At 39.0% G+C, this 16,010-nt stretch overlaps 3 protein-coding genes across 10 annotated transcripts; 2 read left to right on the plus strand and 1 right to left on the minus strand.

The window, feature by feature from the left end:
• Positions 1 to 403: 403 nt before the first annotated feature.
• On the plus strand, positions 404 to 6,719 carry LOC131326788 (probable sodium/metabolite cotransporter BASS6, chloroplastic). Of its 2 annotated transcripts, XM_058359667.1 has the most exons (9): positions 404 to 671; positions 778 to 825; positions 1,125 to 1,225; positions 3,116 to 3,246; positions 4,105 to 4,298; positions 4,370 to 4,622; positions 4,869 to 5,122; positions 5,209 to 5,291; positions 6,250 to 6,719. In XM_058359667.1, the coding sequence occupies exons 1-9, from the start codon at positions 554 to 556 to the stop codon at positions 6,313 to 6,315; spliced, it is 1,248 nt and encodes a 415-aa protein (XP_058215650.1). In that variant the 5' UTR covers positions 404 to 553; the 3' UTR covers positions 6,316 to 6,719. The 2 variants fall into 2 exon arrangements, with proteins under 2 accessions (XP_058215650.1, XP_058215651.1); XM_058359668.1 differs by lacking the exons at positions 404 to 671; positions 778 to 825 and having other exon boundaries at positions 1,163 to 1,225; positions 3,116 to 3,194.
• Positions 6,720 to 8,346: 1,627 nt separating this feature from the next.
• LOC131326576 (uncharacterized) lies at positions 8,347 to 14,973 on the plus strand. 7 transcript variants are annotated; one of them, XR_009200055.1, is made up of 6 exons: positions 8,372 to 8,844; positions 9,754 to 9,832; positions 11,553 to 11,621; positions 13,675 to 13,848; positions 14,050 to 14,115; positions 14,322 to 14,973. XR_009200055.1 is itself a non-coding variant. In XM_058359407.1 (4 exons), the coding sequence occupies exons 1-4, from the start codon at positions 8,477 to 8,479 to the stop codon at positions 13,645 to 13,647; spliced, it is 672 nt and encodes a 223-aa protein (XP_058215390.1). In that variant the 5' UTR covers positions 8,368 to 8,476; the 3' UTR covers positions 13,648 to 13,668. The 7 variants fall into 7 exon arrangements, 2 of the variants coding, with proteins under 2 accessions (XP_058215390.1, XP_058215391.1); XR_009200054.1 differs by lacking the exon at positions 14,322 to 14,973 and having other exon boundaries at positions 8,347 to 8,844; positions 13,675 to 13,966; positions 14,050 to 14,303; XR_009200053.1 differs by lacking the exon at positions 14,322 to 14,973 and having other exon boundaries at positions 8,360 to 8,844; positions 14,050 to 14,303.
• Positions 10,807 to 11,603, minus strand: LOC131326577 (uncharacterized). The gene is made up of 2 exons (XM_058359409.1): positions 11,472 to 11,603; positions 10,807 to 11,332 (listed from the first exon to the last, which is right to left on the minus strand). Exon 2 carries the CDS (start codon positions 11,290 to 11,292, stop codon positions 10,900 to 10,902), a length of 393 nt encoding a protein of 130 aa, XP_058215392.1. The 5' UTR covers positions 11,293 to 11,332; positions 11,472 to 11,603; the 3' UTR covers positions 10,807 to 10,899.
• Positions 14,974 to 16,010: the final 1,037 nt, after the last annotated feature.

Genomic DNA, 16,010 nt, shown 5'->3' on the forward strand with positions numbered 1-16,010 from the left:
AAGCAAAGTTCGATGTATCGTAGAAGCCTTTGGGTTGAGCTGATTTTTTATGAGAACTCTAAACAAAATAATTTAAACAGAATGATCAGCTCCGATAATTTTTCGGGGACCCGAGAAGAGTCCAAATCGATTTGTACGAGCTGTTTGTACAGCATTTGTCGGGAGGAAACATTTTTAGAAAAAAATTTGAATGAATCCTAGCCATTTATTACAGCAATGATTCGGATAGACATTGGTTGGCAGCTCTCCTTAGATTTTCAGGAACATGACGGCCCATAACGTGTTTTGATGATTAATACCCGCCAAGGACAAACTAAGAACATTTGTTAATACTGAAAATGTTTTTGACGGGTATTAATTATCAAAACACGTACTTAACTGTCATTTTCCCTAGTTTTTCATTACTCCATTACACAAAATCGGAAACGTTACCAAATGTATAAATCAAGCCTTCTTCTTCCGCCCCACACCACACCACACCACACCACATCATTGACTTCGATCAAATTCAAACTCAAAGGAGGACAATTTACAAGTGTTTTCTGTTTGGCAAATGACTCCCACAGCCCTCTTTCTTCCGCAACAATGCTTCCAGATCCATCAACCCTCACTATCCCACAAACCAGAAACTTCACTTCTTGTTCTCCGCCAAAAATGGCTCTCAGTCCCAGGTCTCTGTGTGTGTGTGTTCGTTGTTGGGTTTTTTTTCTTTCTTTCTGATAAGTGTGTTTTTGGGTTGTTGCTTTACAGTTTAGTGATTGTTTCATTTCTTTGCAGAACTGAGTTGGTCAGGGTTTCCAGTACCAATCGACTCGGTTTCCCCAGGTAATTTGTTGTCCATTCCGTATTTCGATGCCACAGGTGATTCTTGGATTTCTGTACAGAGGGCTGCAAACGAATCGAGCTGTTCGGGCTTGGTTTAGTTGAGCCAAGCTCAAGGCTCTAAAGCTCGGCTTGCCTCGAAAAAGCTCGTCTCATTTATAGTCGCTCGTTCGGTAAATAAATCAGCCGAGTTCAAGCTCTGAGTTTTAGGCTCATTTAGTAGACGAGTGTTTGCACCCCTATTATGTAGTATTATCTCATTACTGGCTGTTATTTTACGTCTGTTTTTGGATCAATTGTAGTCCGGACTTCAAGATTCCCACTCAGTAGATGTGTACCGGAGAAGTTGTTCACAGAATTCGAGCTGAATCAAACACCAAATGCAGAACCTGAAGCAACTCAGGTCACTCCCTTTTTTTGAAAACGGGTTAGATGGAGACCATGAGATTGAAATGCTTCTTTTTGTTGTCTATTCTCTTTTGCGCAGTCAGACTGGTCAATTTGATAGGAGTCATGCTACCTGTACTGACAGGTTTGTAGGGAAACCGTACCGACCGGCCGAGCCGGGTCGTCTCCGGCCACCGGACGGCCGATCCGAACCGTCCCAAATTTTTTTTTAAAAAAACCGAGGGGCCTGCGCGGGAATCATATACATGAAAAAAGGGTGTTTAGATCAAGCACCATACACACATCGGATGCCGTTGATTCCCGCGCAGGCCCCTCGGTTTTTTTTTATAAAATTTTTGGACGGCTCGGATCGGCCGTCCGGTGGCCGGAGACGGCCTGACGCGGCCGGTCGGTACGGTTTCCCTACAAACGGTCGGTACGTATATCATTAACTTCAATTTATAACAGGTTTAAGACTGTTCCCAAAAAGAGAGAGGTCTAAGTGGCCCTTTATACATAATTAATGGCGAAAAGGTGTCGATAAGCATTTGTCTGTTGTCAATTTTTCTCATTTCAATAGAGTTCATACATGTGTAGAGTGTTCCTTATGGGGCGACTTATGTTCGGGGAACTAGTAATGAGCTCAGAGAATGTAATCATTGTTCTTACACATTGTATAATAGAAATCACATAGTCGTTCATCTTCTTTTTGCAACAATATACTAACTTAAATTTATCTTCTCAGAAAATAAAAGATAACTTCAGCATATGATAATACGGGACGGTTCAAGGGACACCCAAAAAAACACCCCAAATCTCAATCTCATAGTTCCCGATTGAATTTTGATGATCCGAATCGTTCAAAAAACACCCCAAATCTCAATCTCATAGTTCCCGATTGAATTTTGATGATCCGAACCGTTCAATGTGTGCAGAATGTGATTTTAAGTGTGCCAGCGAGAAATTAGCAAAAAAAATGATCGGGAAAGGTTTGATTTCTCACGTTCTGATCACATTGAGCGGCTCGGATTATCAAAATTTGATCGGAAACTACGAGGTGTTTTTGTAGGTGTTTTTTTGGGTGTCCCCGAAACTGCCCTGATGATAATATGCCTCGACATCTAGACATTCTTTGGCTATGGACATACATCTATACGTTCTAATTAAGAAAAGGGAGCAACTTTGGTTGAGTTCATACTTTTGACTGGGGTGCGTTTTTAAAATAAAGTGGACGGAGATTAAATACTCCATGATGCTGAATGTCCTATCCTTCAAGTGGTGCCCCTTCTTGTTCATTTGTTTCTTGGTATCTCCTAGACACCGAAGCCTATCTCACATTGCCTTTTGGATAAAGTCATGTCTTTGCTCCTTGCCCATTAAATTTCTGTCCCGATTCTTTAGACATGGAAGTCAACTGACTCACCTTGTTCTGTTGTGGGGAGCTTCCTCTAAGGAAGGTTGGTTGGGGTTGATATGGAGATTAAAAGCTACCTTGGAATCCTTTTAAGTGATAGTATTGCCATCTTTCCATTGTACACACACAGAGCTATATATAATTCTGAATTCCCTATGCTTAACATAGCCATGAAGTAAAACCAAGGCGGGTTTGCATCTCCAGGGTCACTCTTTTTACTTCTGACTCTTCATTGCATACTTATTTGCTTGTAAAGTATAGCAACTCAAATACAAGAGTGTATGCTTCTTTTTTTGGATGTTAAGAGTTCCAGTAGCTCATGTAAATGGATCAGTAGTGACATTTCCTTGGTGCAATATGCACCTTTATTGATTTCTTTTTTATATTTACTGCAGCAATTGCAGATCTTATTTTCATTGCCATAAAAGGTCTTTCAAGGTATCCGATCAAAGGCTTCCAGGTTGCTAACTTTTTATCTTAATCATTTTTCAGATTCTTGACAAAAAGGAGATGTCTTTTGTAGATATTTTGAAGGGAGCAAATTCAATTCTGCCTCAAGTTGTCCTTGCTAGTACAATTTTGGCCCTTGTCTATCCACCTTCTTTCACATGGTTTACTAGCAGGTTTTTTTTCATTCTTTGTATGACTTAGTGAGCTATGAACCATTAAGTGCATTGCCTGGATGTCATTTCTAAGGGGATGCCTTTTAGTGCTGGAGCCACCTGCTTCTCATGGGATCTGCAAAATGACATCTTTTAAGGGTGAAAGAAACCCATGTGGTAGATGGCTAGGAATTTGGATTATTTCCGCTCAAACTTGTCTTGGTCATAAATAACGTGTGTTTCATAATTGTCAATGTATCTTTAGGATAAACGGAAACAACAATTAAACCCGAAAATACATAAAGTATTGTTTTGAAGTGCACTTTAAACAAATCAATTCAGATTTTGGTCTTGTTACCTCTTGGTGAAACTTATATACTTGTGAGATTTCTTTAATTGAAAGCTTCATAATACCATGAGTTGGTTGCCGGTCATCAGTGTTGGAGGCAAAGAATATGTCTATGGAACTTTTGAAACTATGCACTATTTTCGGTATCAGAACATATGGTTTGTCACAGCTGGTAAACATCAAGGCAAAAATCTAAAAACATAAAAATGCTGTATGACAAGTCTCCATCATGCTTACAGAAAAGGAAAGAAAACATATGTTAAATACAGAAGATAGAAGTGGTCGACTCTAGATCTTCGAAAAGGGTCGGTCAAGATTTATGGAATAGTGCAACTATCTTTGACTGCTTTAGAATAGCACTGTGCAACAATGAAGTATTGAATGTTGCTGACTGGTTAAGCTACAGGTGACTTTGTTAATTGAATAGCTTATAGCTTCATGCGAGATTAAGTCAACCGTGTAAGGGTTCTTCAAATTATGTTCCACTTAGACCATTGCATGATCTTCATACTCTTTTTAACAATTTTCAGATACTATGCTCCAGCGCTAGGGTTTTTGATGTTTGCCGTTGGGGTTAATTCAAGTGAAAAAGACTTTCTTGAAGCATTCAACAGACCAGCTGCAATTTTGGCTGGTTATGTAGGCCAGTTCATTGTGAAGCCTCTCCTGGGATGTGCTTTTGGCACCATTGCCATGACAATATTTGGTCTCCCAACTTCTTTAGGTAACCGTCAATCTGTCTTATAGCACAGAAAATTGCAAGCGCATGCTAATATTGGCAATGTTAGGAAACAGGTGCTGGGATCATGTTGACTTCTTGTGTTAGTGGGGCCCAGCTCTCAAATTATGCTACTTTTCTGACTGACCCCTCAATGGCGCCTCTAAGCATTGTGATGACATCATTTTCCACTGCTTCTGCTGTTTTGGTCACCCCAATCTTATCACTCTTGCTTATTGGAAAAAGGTTACCCGTGGATGTAAAAGGAATGGTGTCCAGTATTATGCAGATTGTAGTCACACCCATTGCTGCTGGATTGCTTCTGAATAGGTCATGAGCTGCTTTAACCAGATCTTATTGGAAAGTAATATTCTTACAGAAAATTTATATGGAAATCTTTAGCAGATGGATGTGGCGATGGCATTTTGGTAAACAAATCCCATCTTAATGGTAGCTTTGTTTCAAAGTTGAAGGCTCACACTCTGCCACATCATTCTGCTATGAAAGTTCTGTTTGTATATATTTAACATTTGATCATTGACTTCTTCCTCGTCTCATAGTTTCTTGTCCTTACAGGTTCTTTCCGCGGATATGTAATGCAATTCGGCCACTTTTGCCACCACTATCAGTATTTGTTACTGCTCTCTGTGTTGGAGCACCACTTGCTATTAACATAAATTCTGTTATGTCCCCTTTTGGAGCTTCAGTCCTGTTGCTCGTCATTGCATTTCATCTATCAGCATTTATAGCTGGTTATTCCCTAACAGGACTTGTCTTCCAAAACGCACCTGATGTGAAAGCACTGCAAAGAACACTATCCTATGAGACAGGTCTCACAGTTGTGTGATGTTCCCTGTATGGTATTAGGAACAGTATATTAATATTCGACTCATTGATTACCCCCTCTCTCGCACAGGAATGCAAAGCAGTCTTCTGGCCCTTGCACTTGCAAATAGGTTTTTCCAAGATCCACTTGTGGGTGTGCCTCCTGCAATCTCTGTAAGTAAATGGCACTACAGGAATTCCCCGCTATTATTGCTTCAGAATTATTTTTTAGAAACTAGTCGCCTTTCGTCCAAGGAAAGCAGTGGTTGGCAACTTGGCATCAAAATGTTCGTTAATACAATATACCATATGGTGACTCGCAATCTAGCTATTGCAGCCAGTTGACATATTAATTATTTTCCTCCATATTATTTTATTTTCTTGTTTCTTTTTTCACCAGAATCACCACCTTCTTTTAAAGGGAGGTCATAAGGACTTTTTCTTTTGATACGAGAGGTCATAGATACTTGGGCATAATGAGTCTAGTTGTTGTAGGGATTGGGACTAATCTATTTCTGTTGGTTTTTTTGAGAACATACTATAGATAGTTCTTTTAGCATCTGCTAAATCTATTCAATGCATAGGTTGAGTTATGGTACTGAATAGATATGCTGAATTATGTAAATAAATGGTGCTAGGCTTCGAAGATAAATGCTGTTTTCGTGGAGTGGTGTTACTGAGGTAGAAAGGCTCTCACATTAGTTTCCTAAAGTTGATTTGGGAAATTGATAATGTGCACAATGCTGCTAGTGAAAATAAAGCTTAAGAGAAATCCATGCATAGGTTGAATGAGAAGCATATGCATAACCCTCATGCTTAAAGGGAGGGGGGTTGTTGTTTTAAGATTAGTCCCTAATCCTTATGCTTCTTTCATCCTGGAATTCAAGTGTTTTTTTATAATCAGCAACTGTACTTGAAATGGTAATGTTGCCCAAAAAAATAAGAAACTACTCCATTATGTAGTTAGGTACAACATCTTTTTATTATTTGGAACACAATCTGTAATGCTATCTGATAGAAAATGATGGTGTACTATTGCAGATATAACTGTTGCTTGAAATCATTAATTTGAGAACTGGCTTTCCAAATCTCTGGTATAAACGTGACTTACCATTGTTTCCGATATTTGTAGGTTGTAATCATGTCCTTAATGGGCTTTTCTCTTGTCATGCTGTGGAATAAGAAAAAGAATCAATAGGGGTGGTGAAAATGGAAGATCTGCAAGTAATTCGGGAGGAGTATATATTCTTTCCGTCTGCTGTCCAAGTGTAAAAAGACTTGACAAGAAACTTGCATGGAGATTGGGAGGGTGGTGGTTACAGATGAACAGGTTACATTTCACTGAAGATCCAATAATTGCTGTTGTATGCTTGACTCTCTTCCTTTTCTTTTCTTTTCTTTTTTCCCCCTGCAGTAGGTGCCTTTGAGCCTGTGAGTCTCTGTTGCATGTGCTTGCGTCAAAGTTTTGATAGTTTTGGTTCATTCCTGTATCTTGTAATGAAATTTGTATTGCCTTCGGGTGTTTGAAATGATATGAATCTATTAAAAAATTAAGTAATATGTATCCCATATAGTTGAATATATAATTTGTGCATATATCTACATACCTGTATACGTATTTGTGTGTTACATTTCATACATCAAAATTGGTACTGGAGATGTTGATTTGGGGTGTTATGGTGGTGTTAGAATAAGTTGTAGCCTTCGGGCTTTTACCTTCAGGTATTGTGAAATAAATTGATTGCCTGTTTTCAAAAAAATGAGTTTAATTTTGTGATGGGTTCTGAGAAATTTTTGTCTGAGCAAGGCGAATTGCAGAGACACAGCTTCTCCGCAGTTCCATTTTGGGCTGCAACGCGCAGTTGATCATGCCCAATTATGTGCTTGATAATTTGATCCGTTCATATGGACTAGTCGAATAGAATGTACACAAAAATATTTTAATTGGTCGAACACCCCATTAGAACACTTATTGTCAGAAAATTGGACGAGTCAAATCATAATTTGCATGACTAAAGTATTTAAATGAAGTTACAAGTGTCCGATGAAATTGATTTTTTGGGTAAACATTTTATTCGACGAGCCCTACAAGATGGACAAACCGAATCATCTACTAGAGATTTGCGTAAACATTCTATTTGAGCCCTACAAGATGGATAGATCGAATCATCTATTAAGAAACTTTGATATTGTAGTGGGTATAATTTAGTGGTTTAAAATGTGATTCGTTCTATTAACCCCATATAATAGTTAAAGGGTCTTTTTGGTTTAATTCATATTCTGATCATAAACTTTATATTTCTTGAAAGGATTAAACCTTTTACCTCTCAATGACTGAAGTGAAAAAAAACATAGATTCTCCTGATTTTCTATCCAAAGGTCAAATTTTTTTTTTGGATCTGCATATCCAAAGGTCAATTAGAAATTGATAAATGGGATTATGAAATTGGGAAACAAAATTTTGGAATGTAGAACTGTGCACCGCGGTTCAGTACCGCAGAGAATCCGTCCCCTCTCCCAATGGAAATAAAAGCATGCTACACACAATTTTAAAACACAATTTTAGACACAACTATGTCCAAAAATCATTTGATGCATATGGATCCAGAATGGTTCTAAATACAAGATCATTTAATAACATTTGGGACCTCTCCACTCATTGTCAATTGATTTTGAAATGGATATAAATTTTTTACATGGTATTAGAGTGGGGCCTGTTTCATCCCACATTTTATAAAATTCATAATCCACACCCTACGATGGCAGACCAGCAAAAAGGCTGCACGATGATAGAACTCAAAAGTGGCCACACGTGACAGACCTCAAATGCGACTGCAAGTGAGGGGGATGTTAAGGAAATGAAACCCACATTGCTTGGGAGTGGAATGAGTGATCACTTAATAACATCTGGGATCTCTCCACTCATTGCCAATTGATTTTGAGATGGATAGTCCAGGGATTTTAAGACCCCCAAACGAACAATGCCGGATTTATATTTCCTGAGGGGGTGTTCCACTGCCTAAAAAAAAGTATTTTTTGAAAAAAGGGATAATTTTAAGCTCAAAAATTATGTATTTACGTAAATAATTTTTATACCAATATAGATCTTATTTGATACTAGATCTCATTGAAAAAAATTTAAAAATTATTTCTCATTTGAAATTATATTTAAATTTGAAATTTTTAAAAAAAAAAGGTTAAGAAAGAAAGGAACGGATCTGATTATTCTGATGAGTTATTTTCCAAAGGGTGTGCACAGACTGCGGAAATTACAGGCAGCACGTTTGTTTGTAGAATCTCTCACCCAAGTACCCAACAGCTGAGCTTTCATACCCCTATCGTCTTTGGACGTCTCGACCATGGCGTCGATTCCAACCTTACTCTGTCCTCCTTCGACAACAATTTCTCCACGGAAACCCGCACAAAACCGACCACCCGTTGCTTCACCCCCCTCGTCCTCCTCCTCGGCGGTTCGAGCGGTAGCACCCCGGTCGCTGTTGAAACCCATCAATTTTTGCAGCATATTTCGGAGTAACAAGGGAAAAGCCACGATGGCGGCTCTTTTGGGAGCCGGGTTTTTTGCCATTGCCTTCGTGGGACCGGCATCCGCCGCCGCCGCCGACCTTCCGTTGTTGTTGGGTTCTTCTTCTTTGCAACTGCTCAACGAACCATCAAACGCCCTTTCGCTTCCCACCTGGGCCATCCATGTCTCCAGTGTCGTCGAATGGTGACTCTGCCGTCTCTCTCTCTCTCTCTCTCACACACACACACACACACACACACACTCTTAGGGTGCAAATGAACTTAGTGGTTCTTGAACTGTTAGAGGCCCGATTTGGTAATGGTTGGTTTGAGTTTGATTCGTCTATTAAATGAACTGAACATGAGCTTCAATTAAGCTTGTTTAATAATGATTGTATTCCAGGCTGAGCACAACATCCTTACACACCCATTTCACATCATGTTAGGTGTAGCTGGTGTATTAGGTGGCTCCCTATTCAGTGCTATGCATGGTTCTTTGGTAACTGATCAGGAAAACCAAAGAAAATGAATCTGCTAATGAAAGTGACAGATTGAGCCGAGGCAGAACCTGACAGTATTCGGTCCTGCATCAGTGTTCCCTGTTCCTGCGACTGGAATCGATTAAGCTCACGAACTTTTAGCATATATATGTATATCATTAAAAGTTCGTATATTAACTTAGATAACTTGTATATGTATACATTCATATATGTGAATAATGTAAATTTTTTAACTTTTCCGTGTGTAAACACTTACAAGTACCATAAACGCACATATGTATATGTAGAGTATATTTTTGTAATTGTTGATATGAATGTAAAAAAAAAATTATTTGATGTTCTAGATTTGTATGTGAGTATAAATATCCGATATTATTGGCTAGTCAAGGCTTGTGAACAAGCTCGAGCTCGATTCAAACTAGGTAAGCTTGGCTTGTCAAATTCTACTTGGGCTCGATATCAAGCTCAAGTTCGTGAAGATATTAACATACAAACCTGAACTTTCTAAATCTCGGCTTGGCTCGTTTGCAGTCCCACACAGGACACACACTCACACAAATCCGGTGTGTTTTTTAAATTGATCTGTAGTTACTAATTTTTTTCTACTTGAAAAGGATTACGGCAATGGCATTGGTGTGGCAATATGGGGAGAAATCTGGGAATGAATCGTGGAAGGGGCTATCTTGGGGTATGGTGAGTTAATTGCCTCTTCGTTCAATTTATTTCGTGATCATGTTTCTGATTCGTTTTGGTTGTTTTAATTTGTTCATTCATGGTTGTATTAGTTGTATCAGGCAAACTTATTTGGAAAGGGTTTTTTGTGTGTGAGTAAATCGTAGCCATAAGAGGAATTTAGAGCCATATTGTTAATGCAATCTTAGATTGCCTGGGTATGGAATGGATAATCACTTAATATAATGTTTTACCTCTCCACCTAATAGCTTAATCTTGTGGGTTGGATATAAAATTTCTACATGGTATTAGAGCAGGGCCTATTTCGCTCCTCATTTTAAAAAGCTTTATAATCCACTCTCTATGATGATAGACCCAACAAAAAGGCTGCACAATGAAAGATCCAAAATGAGGCTACACGTGACAGACCTCAAATGCGGTTGTACATTAGGGGGATGTTAAGGAATACAATCCCACATTGCTTGGGGAAGGAATGGGTGTTCACTTAATAGTTATTCTAATGTTGGGACTTCTCCACCTAATTACGCAAGCTTTTGATTTGGATATAAACTTTCTACACATACTATATGAAGTTTCTCCACCTAATAGCTTACTAGTATTTGCATATCATATTAATTTAAGTGTGATAAACAAGAAAAATAATAAAATTCATCGAAATTACATTGAAACTATGAATCTTCTTCTTTTTTAAACCCAAACATGCATTAAGGTAGTGTCATATTATTTGGAGAATTATTATTAAAACTTCATTTCGGTTCAATATAATAGAGGTTTCTTTGTCATCCTTACAGAGGATATGTAATGGGTTTTTTTTTTAACTCATATATATTTAATAACTGATGGACACCTTCTCTCTCGGGAGCACACGCAAACTGCCAAGCCACTTTAGCACTAGAAGTCTTGAGATCGGGACCATTCCAGAGGAAAGACCTTATCAAATATCAACTTTTCAATATCGTGGATAACTCTTTGAGGCAGAATGAAAATGGTGGAACAGTAGACCTGAATACTAAAGAGTATTGACCTCACTAGTTAAGCTCTGCCCCATTAGATAGGGTCTTATTAGACTAAGACTGAATCCTACCCAGAATCTTCTCTGTCTCTTGATAACAGTCTGCAGCTTTGAGTATAGATGAGATTAGAGGTACCCCTAGATATTTCACTAGAAGGCTTCCTTCAGGAGTTGGCAGAGTGCTTCCTAGACAAACTTTAGTAGCATCATCAACCCTTGAGAAGAAGATGGAGCTTTTCTGTATGTTAGGCTTTAGGCCATAAAACAAATGGAAGTCAGATAAGGCATCTGCAATTAACTGAGAGGATTTAAACTCACCCCCAGACAGAACAAACAAGCCATATGCAAAAATCAAATGGGTGATATTCAAACTTCTGAAGTTGGGATGTAAAACAAAGTCCTCATTCTGACCACTAGTGTGCTGGAGAAGGGAGGGAATCCCCTCCATGACTAACACGAAAAGGTATGGAGACAGAGGGTCCCCCTACCTCAGTGCTCTTTCCCCTCGAAAATCACCACTAGCTCCCCTTTGATTACCACTGAGAAATAGGACATGTAATGCAAGTATGAAACCACTGAATGAACTGACTAGGAAATTCCATAACCCTCATCATTTCCAGCAGAAACTCCCAATCCACTGAATCAAAGGCTTTCATTAAGTCCATCTTGATCGAAAGCTCATTTCTTATGTTTGGTTCATTGATTCAGGTACCATTGCTTGGCGGAGCATTTTGTGCATGCACATGGCATTTCTTTTATAACTCCGAGGCTCTTCAGGTACAAAGTCTCCATCGTGGTTGCTGGATTATTAGAACATGTTTACGTTGTCATTTGGTAACAAAGCCAATTTAGACATCTATGTTCCTTTCAAACCTTTGGCAGACAAATTTACTTGAAAAATAAGCACCTGGGTTTATATGCGGTAATAACATCCGCAAACGATGGGGGTACGGGCGGTGGAGGGCTGGAGACAGTCATAAGATTTGGCAATCTATGCACAAATTGGTACTCTTAGCAAGTTTTACCAATGAAAGGGCGGACCCCCTGTACCTCCGAAATTGGAGGAACACAAGGGACTTCATGCCATGGTACCATGCCCCCAAATTAATGCTAGCAAGCATCAGAGATGGCAGGAGAGACCCGATTCAGGTTCTGTGCTCATTACAAATAAAGATTTTTTGTTTGATGTGTCCACAACTTTTCTGCATACTAATTTTTAAGAAATGACATGTTCACGTGTCCATATCCGTGCTTCTTAGCTCAGCCCAGTTAACCTCCAACCCATTCAATCCTGCCACAACAAAAACCCCAAGAAAATATCAAAGCCCCAAATTCCTAACCAACAACTAGCCCGGAAAATGAAAAGCCCAAGCCACACCCTTATTAACCCAGCCCACAACCTGGAACCCTTCACAGCAGGCCCGATGAGTATTAGTGAAACTAGGCCCAAGCCACAAACCTACAACCCAGTCACCACATCCAGCAATCTTAAACACAATCCAGTCCAAAAAAAAATGGTACAGCATGGAAGATAGAAGGATTTTGAGGAACTCCTGCGACCGTGGGAGTCAACCTGTCAGAGTTCTGGAATACATGGCAAGAAACAAAAGCATTTTGGCCTACTTCAACCTTGAACAAGTTTCATATTCTTCTTAGAAAGATGGGGGTTCGTGTTTTCATTCATTAGAGAGTCAGTAAATTTGCAAAAAGTATAGCATTTCACTTCTTTTCTCTTCTTCATTGACTTGGTCAATTTTCTTCCCCATTGTTATTTATATATTTTTTGAAATTCACCTGGAGTACCTATGACCCATGCTATGTTCATCCTTCAATTAGAATCAATCCGGTCCACATTCCTAGTAGTTTGATAGTACATCAAGTCCTTTTGCAATCTCAATCCGAAATATTTCAACCAATCAAAGGCAGTTCTTAAATGACACAAGTTTAATGCCTATATGAAAACATTTTGGTTCCAATCCATATATGTCTTATCCTCAACTTCTGTAGCAAAAGAGACAAGTTCAATAGACCTATACGAAAACATTAATTTTGGGCTTGAGGAACCATTTCCTCAAGTTGCATGAATTTCCATTTCGTGGACAGATCGTGTGAGGCTTGGTGCTCAAATTCAAGTTGGAATAGGCATATGTTATGATTCCCTTTGGCCCAACCCCTGTGAAACCCTCCATGTTAATGATTTTGAAGTAGGTGTGCATGCCGTCTCGGCAATTTCCTTCCCTTAAAAAACTTAAATATTTGTGCATTAGCCACCTATGTTATCTGAACACTTAAATTATGGACCGTTTAGGTGGGATCCCAAAAGAAACTCCATTCACAATTCAGTAGCTTCAATGGGGTTTCTGGTTAATTGTGTGATTATGTTTCTATGCTTGTGCATCTATTGAAGATTGTTTGGCACTCTGTGCTGTTAGAGCATCTCCAACCTTGGCTTCTAGTTGTGTCAATTATTTTGAAGGCTTGTGTGGCATATTGACATCTCCAAATTTGACATCAACAAAGTCCTCCCTCTCCAACCTTAGCTTCAAATTTAGGGTTTTCAATATTTTTTTAGAGGTTTTGTTCTTAAATGGTCAACTTTTCTAGCAAAAAGAGATTTGACATTGCCTTAAAAATGGCCTGAGTGAAGGTCATGCCAAATCCACGTGCGATTTGGCCTTTCAACTGGCAGTTGAGTTGGAGGCTTGGAGTCGTTGTTGGCTTCAAAAATGGTTGTTGCTTTGCCACGTGGGATTTGAAGTTTCCCGTTGGAGATGCTCTTGTTGTTTCTAAGTTGACATCGTAAATGGCCCTGGTTTTGGTGGGATTGTAGATACTGGTGGCTCTCCAAGCAGCATTGACAGTAATAGGAAACGCCACCATGTGCATCGCCGCATTCCGGATATACAAATCATCAGAGGGAAGCTCAAAGAAGTTGTAGGCCTTCCCTAGCTTTCATAACCTTGTGGACTACAATGCCCATCCAACTTGTTTCTCATTCTGTTAGGTAAAGCTATTCTGTTGTTCTGACATTACTGCGTTACTTAAGTTTTTGAGCTCTAGGCCGCAGCCCCCACTTTGGAATACTATGGTTGTTTTTGGATGCAGGAAACTAAAAAAAACCGGTAAGCTTTCCTACACTATTTCCATTCCAAATGAATTGCTTTTACCTCTCTTATATTCGATTTTTGATGCATGGTTGGAGAAGATTGGAGTGGAAAGCAGGTCTTTTAAGCTTGTATTAAGAGGCAAGGAGTTCTCCTTCTCACTGCTGGTGAGATTTCAAGCAAGTGATTGATCATAGCCTCCCTAGTTGCAAATAAATTTCATACCATGATAAGATTACCACATCTTTAGACTTCTGGGTTCAATTGGTTGTAAAACTCGCATATTGTTTAAAATCTTCACGGCCCTATTATGTCACTTGAGTAATTTGAATGACATTTCACCATTTGTCAACAATAGCACCTCCCTTTGCAGGCCCTTTTATGCTTACTATAATTGCTCTTTCACTGCAAAACTATATTTGATCTATCTGATCATAGTTGAATGTGAAAGAGAAGGTGGCGAAGGATCCGGATTCACTTGCTTGGTTGTTGAGAAAGGTTTGAATTTGTTGTTTTGATTCTTTCTGAAATGTTATAATTGGTATTTGAATGCTGTTACAAATTACAATGATGATAAGTACAAAGGAAAAAATTCGGAGGTTGTCCCAAAAACAAAATCATGATAAACTAATTATCACCAATGTAGCTCTTTATATAGACTATGCCTGAGAAAAAATGGCAGTGTACCCTCAAATCAAGAAAATGGGAGGCATCTAATGCCTAGTGGAGGGCATGTTAGACTTTATCCACATTGCTATCCCGTTGAGAGCTAGGTCTTGGGTGGCCTTAGCTCAAGTGGTTGAGTTTCCGCCTGATTCAATTCCTCACCTCGTCAATACATACCTCCACGTGCAATCCGGCTGCACCCGAGGGGTAGTGTTAGACTTTATTCCACATCGCTTACCTAAGTCACCCAATCTTGTTTAATATAATCTTAAGGCTACTCCACTTATTGCCAATTGGTTTTAGGTTGAAACCCTCCAAGAAATCTAACAGGTTTATCTCTGATGTGGTAAGCAGTTGAAAAGTTGATTTTGGGGGGGGGGGGGGGGGGGGGGGGGGGTAGGAAAGGGAATTACATGTGAAGTCTAGAAATTTGGATTTTTATATTTGGGTTTTCTTGATTTCTAAAGTAGGGGTTAGAATTTGAAATTCGATACATTAGTTACATGGTGGGATTACTTGGATTGATTTTGAATTGATACTAGTATTTGGGCTACTATTGAAGGGTGCCTAAGTGCCTTGGCTACTTTGCGTGGGTTGTGTGACCAGAAACATATAGTATATAATAAGTTGTGCTTCGGTGTATAGCCCGTAATGCGCGCGGGATAAGCATCACATAAGCCTTGGGTTAGTCACTCATAAATTTGGATGATTTAGGGACTCGAGAGGATTGGTGCACAGATGAGTTAGACTGGACCGAGTCAAACTTGGACCCTCGGTTTTATTTTCAGCTATTTGAGTTTGAGGATTTGACTTGTGTAATGGTTTAAGGACTTGATTTATTAGTAATTCTGTTGAATTGATCTAACTTTTGAGTCCATAGAATTTGTGTACATCTCAAACCATTTTTACTTTCATATTTTAGTTTCTAAGTAGATTATATGTCAGCAGTCTTGCTCGCCCCTACCTTACGGGTTCTAATGGCAAGGACAAACTTTGATGGACTCGGTTGTGGAACTAACTTTTGTATTTAGACGCCTCCTTTCTTCGTATTTTTCTGTTAGGCCTAGTATGCCATCTTTGTTTAGCATGTAAATTTTGATTCATTGGCATGTAATGATACTCTTAGCGACAAGTTGATGTTTCTTTTGGCGTATCAAGAAAGGAACTTTTATTTTGGTAATTGTTGTTGGTATGAAAGTATATGTTATGTTGTATTACCTTGTTCAATGTTCTAAAAGTTGCTAGGCGCTAGTCGGATAGTCGGCCATTTTCAAGCTTTGAGGCCTAGTAATCGGCCTATATCAACTAGTAATCGGCGATTAATCGACCTATATCAATTAGTAATCGGCGATTAATTAGCGCATATCAAGTAGTAATTGGCGATTAATCGGTGTAG

Source organism: Rhododendron vialii, chromosome 5a (genome assembly GCF_030253575.1).
Source record: "Rhododendron vialii isolate Sample 1 chromosome 5a, ASM3025357v1".
NCBI classification, from domain to species: Eukaryota; Viridiplantae; Streptophyta; class Magnoliopsida; order Ericales; family Ericaceae; genus Rhododendron; species Rhododendron vialii.